Source organism: Anser anser (assembly GCF_964211835.1).
Source record: "Anser anser genome assembly, chromosome: 1".
NCBI lineage: Eukaryota > Metazoa > Chordata > Aves > Anseriformes > Anatidae > Anser > Anser anser.
In genome coordinates, this window is record NC_139720.1 from 104,585,566 (window position 1) to 104,590,565 (window position 5,000).

Below are 5,000 nucleotides of genomic sequence, written 5' to 3' on the forward strand. Positions count from 1 at the left end.
GAACCTTCTAACAAGATTTCCCTAATCAGAAAAACAGAGCTGAAAAAAGCACATTTGTTTGGATATTATAGGTAAGGAAACTCCTTTGTATAAATACTAGTAACATTTTCTTAGCAATAACTATGTACTGTACCTCCAAGTGTAGCTCTGTTTGTTCAGTAATCTGAGGTGACGTTAGATATAAAATTACACATCAAGCAACTGCAAGATTCAATATGAATGCACTTCACTAACTTAAAGGACACACAGCAGTGGATTAGAAACACTGTTCTGGATTAATGACAAAAACAGAATTATTCTGCAAATGATGCATTTATTTTCATATTGACTTAATTTAAAATAGCTGCTGTTAAGATGTTCTACCTTCATCTTAATCAACATCCGCCATCTTCATCATGATAAAGAGCTGTTATTTTCTCCAACAGAGAAATTCCACACCCACCAAAAAACAACAACAACAAAACCACCCAACAACAACAGAAAAAGAAAAACAGCAGGGGAAAGCTAGACAATACAATTGTGCAAGATTGCTTAAAGAAGTTTTAAGTTTGTGCAAAGTCTAGTGCTTGCAATTCAAATCTACATTGCTCAGCATGGTTAGAGTATTATGCACCTTCCAGTGAAGGAGGAGGGAAAAGGGGGGAGATGGAAGCTGTAGTGGAAAGAAGAAAGGACATGACATTCATATGAAAACTCTCAATTTTCTTTTCTTTCCCTCATTCCTTCCCTTCCAGGTCTTAGCGGTCTTGGTTTGTGCTGTTGCACCTTTAGCACAGCATGCAGAATCAAACAGCTGTCACAGAATTCATCCTCCTGGGGTTCTCCAGCAACCCAGTCCTGCGTGTCTCTCTCTTTGTCCTTTTCTCTGTCCTCTACTCTGCCACTCTGATGGGAAATGCAATCGTCTTTGTGCTCATCTGCCTGGACTACCGCCTCCACAGCCCTATGTACTTTTTCCTCTGCCACCTCTCCATCGTAGATATCTGCTATGCCTCCAACAATGTCCCTCATATGCTGGGGAACCTCCTTGGACAAGGAAGAACCATCTCTTTTGCTGGGTGTGGGACACAGATACATCTTTACTTAATCTTTGCACTTACAGAGTGCGTGCTGCTGGCTGCTATGTCTTATGATCGCTATGTGGCAATCTGCCATCCCCTCCGCTACTTCCTCATCATGAACTGGAGGTTGTGCCTCACCCTTACAGCAGTTTCATGGGCTTTTGGGTTCACATTTGGTACACTACAAGCTTCTCTGGCTTTACGGCTGCCATTCTGTGGCCCCTGCAATGTTGACCACTTCTTCTGTGAAATTCTTGCTGTCTTAAAGCTGGCCTGCACTGACACTACTGTCAATAAAGTCCTGATCTTTGCTGTTTGTGTGTGCTTCCTCCTCTTCCCCTTGGTCTTAATCCTCATTTCCTACCTGCACATCCTGGCCACTGTTCTACACATCCAGTCTGTGGCAGGATGGCATAAAACCTTGTCCACCTGTGGCTCACACCTGATTGTGGTGGGGCTGTTTTATGGAAATGCCATTTTCATGTACATGGTTCCTGGGAGTGGAAATGCATCTGGGAGGGAAAAAGTTCTTTCCCTCTTCTACAGTGTCATCAACCCAAGTTTGAACCCCCTGATTTACACTCTGAGGAACAAACAGGTGAAGGAAGCCTTGCTGAATCTCCAGGGAAGGAAAAGAGTCTTTCATTCAGTGTAGTACAGGCTCTAAGGTTTTACCTGTCTCTTGTCTTTCTGCTGTTTCTTCTTGAGCTCTTTTGGTATTTTAAGCAGTTAAAATGAAACAAAACAAAACAAATGCATTTATTTCTGTTTCTTTGTACAGTCTAAGGAATACCACAACATGATGACTAATTATTATTCACTTTGTTAGAGATAACTAATTGCTCTTCACCATATACAGCCATTCTAAGCAGGCAGTAGGTTTTAACTGGGCTATTGAGACAGATGGAAAAAGATAGTCTGTCTTCTTCATTTTAAGTAGGAGTCAGAATAAAATACTGTGTAAGAGTTGTGGGTTTTTTTCTTTTTGTTTTTTTCTTTTTTCTTTTTTTTCTGAGTATTAGTAAGATGTGATTTTTCCCTACCACAATTGTATTTCCTGTATCCTTAGGATACTAGAAATTCAACTCAGTTATTATAAAGAAGAGAGAAAATATGTTGTTAAAGGGCCTTGCTTCTTAGCAAGGTGAATCAGCCTGTGAAGAGTTTTGCTTCTGCACACCTTTAGCTCTGAGACCTCCCATGCAGGAAGTGAACATGATGACAGCTGCAGTGCAGAAAATAGCTGTGGGTGGTTTTGCCAAGCTGGTGCCCACAGAAGTTCGTTTGACTGAGCCAGTGGAGATTCCCACTGAGAATTGACATTGGCCCCGACTCAGAATGTAGGTCCTTAGTGCTTTCCTGTTTACCCATATTTCAAATATCTTTCTTCCTGCAGATCTCTTTGCTGACAATCATGCTTTGGAAAACCTTCCTCAGTCCCTGTGTTTACACATCTAACTAGTGCTAGATATTTCACTGTTCTACTGGCTCCCATTAAATTAATTGCCTGCAGGATCATCCCTCCAAGAAAACAAGGCCGCTAACTGGGATAAGGTTTTCAAAATGATGGAGCACATTCAACACAAAATTCCTCCAGAAAGGCAATTAAATCTGCATCATTCTACTTGGCAAGAGTATGGAGGATGCAAAAATAAATCTCCCCACCTCCCATCCAAAGCAGGTCTTTGCAGGTTTCTTCCTTATATGTTCATTCAGGAGAATAACTGCAGTTGCCTGTTCTTGAGACCTTCCTTTGAAACATATAGCAATTGAGACATCTGTCCTCTTTCAAGATAGGAGAAACGGGAAGGCTAGCACACTCTTCAGAAACAGTAGCCAGCCATGAGTCTGCTCACTCTTACGAAAATGCTAAATGTCAAAAATGGTTAGTCACTTTCTGTCTGGTTTGAAGAATTGTTCATCTACCAGAGGAGACTACTCCTCCTATTCTAACCCTGATCATGGACAAACCAGATACATTAGTTCATTCCTAGTTCATCCCTGCAGAAGTTATAGCCAGACAGTGAGGCTGTTTCTAGAACACAGAGTATATCTCCAGTATGCTCATCCAACACCTTGCTCAAGGGCTTTTTCTCCTCGGGCTTGAGGCTTACTTCCACTCCTCTCCCCCAAGTCCTTCCTCATTAGGACATTGACGGGAATCACTAGGAGGAAGATTAGATTTTAGCCATGTTTTGCTTTTGAAATGATTTGGATTTAACCTCCTGAGCGCAAGTCCTTGCTAATATGACTCCGTTTGGCCACACAAGCGTGAACCTGCCCTCTACCCCACTGTTATTTTCCCCTAGACTTTACACAGCTGACCCAAACCAAGAGCACAAGATACAGGTGTCTTTCTTTCAAGACCTTCCTTCTAATCACAAGGCATTATTGCATTGCCGTCACAGGCCAGGACTTCAGCAGCTTCACCTTTCACGGCTCAACAAAGGCCAGGGACACCAGGGCATCTAAGCATCTGAATTGCAGCCAGTGTTTGGTATGTTGCACAATGAGGTGCTCAGAAGAGCATTTCTTTCTCCCCATCTACAGTCCCGCACAGTCTCTGGCAGTTTTCTCAACAGGCATCTCTGTTTGGTTTGGCCCTTAGCTGACAGCCTCTGGGATTTGGAGAGGGGTTTCAGAGTGTTTGTACAGCTGCAAATCAGATTCACTTGAGCCCTAAGATGGCAAAAGAAGCACTGCTGCACGATACGAAAGAAGGGTGAAAATGGCTCTCTTCCAGCGAGCAGGGGTGGATTGTGAAACAGGTGGAAGAATGGGGAAGGAAATGGATGAGAAGGGGAGCCAAAAGGTAAGCTGAGAACAGGGGAAACCCCAACTTTTATCTGATGGTGACCAGCAACAAATGCTACAGGAGCAGCGACCGTGCCTCACCTCCCCAAAAGCCAATGCATCGCCATAGCCTGAACTGAGCCAGTGGGACACAGGGCCCTACTCAGTGCTATGGGTAACGGAGCCTGTGTCAAGAGATGAGCCACATGAGGCATCATTAAGGAGTCGGAACATAAATGATAACAAGCCTGACGGGGCTTCTGATAATCGCACAGGGGGCTCTGAGGATAAACTCCCCAGTGTCGTTGTGCTGCGCCTGAAGGCCACGGTGGAGGTTGTTAAAGAGTTCTTGTTTTGGAAAGCATTTCTGTCTGCTGGGGATGATGTTGGGGGCTAGCCACACAGAACATCCAAGGAACACTTCATGAAGTCCCCAGGGCTGTGAGCAAAGTGAACGCAGCAGCACACAGTCCCTCCCTCAAGACAAAGACCAATGATGGCCATTTGCAGCTCTGCCCCCCTCGGCCACAGGCAGCCTGCACCACCCACCCTGCAGTTCTCCCCCTCTGCCGAGGCCTGAGGGTCTCTCAGCACTGCTGCTGCAAGCATGGGTGCAGGGCAGGGCAGCATGGCAGATGTAGTGGGGGAAGAAGACCCCGAGCTTTAGCTGTGACTCTCACCACCTGGTGAGGGACTCACACGTTTCTCAATGGTGGGAAAATCAACCCCGCTACAGTCTCTGCCTGCCTCCTCCGCTTCCTCACTGGCTGTCTTGCTGGAGTGAGTAATGGCATTAGCGGATCGACTGCCACGTGGCTTTGTGCAGAAGCCCGGAGCCTGGGCACCCACCCAGGGCCCCTCATCAGGCACGGACTGCCCGTGCGTAGGCTGTGTTCCTTTTTGTGCTCAGGCAACATGGATTGGAGGTGGCGCAAGTATACGGCCATGCCCTCCAGCTGCACTGCTCTCACAGGCCTGGACACAGGGCAACCGTGCCACTGCTTGAGCGTCATCGGAAGACAAAGAGCGCATTGCGTTACCCACAGGAGGAGGCAGAACGGCACCCTTGGAGAGGCAGAAGGTCTCTCGCTCTTGGGAAAGCTCAGTTACAAAGCTGTACACTCAAATCTGTGCGTGTGCCCGAGA

The 5,000-nt window shown here is 45.8% G+C and overlaps 1 protein-coding gene across 1 annotated transcript in view; it reads left to right on the top strand.

Annotated features, from left to right (window-relative positions):
• The first annotated feature begins 195 nt into the window (after positions 1-195).
• LOC310888755 (olfactory receptor 2A2-like) overlaps positions 196-5,000 on the top strand; it is a 6,363-nt gene continuing 1,558 nt past the window's right edge. Inside the window, exon 1 of the mRNA XM_083815817.1 lies at positions 196-5,000. This exon is cut by the window's right edge and continues 1,558 nt beyond it. Coding sequence (XP_083671943.1) covers positions 778-1,716 — 939 coding nt within the window. The 5' untranslated portion in view covers positions 196-777 and the 3' untranslated portion in view covers positions 1,717-5,000.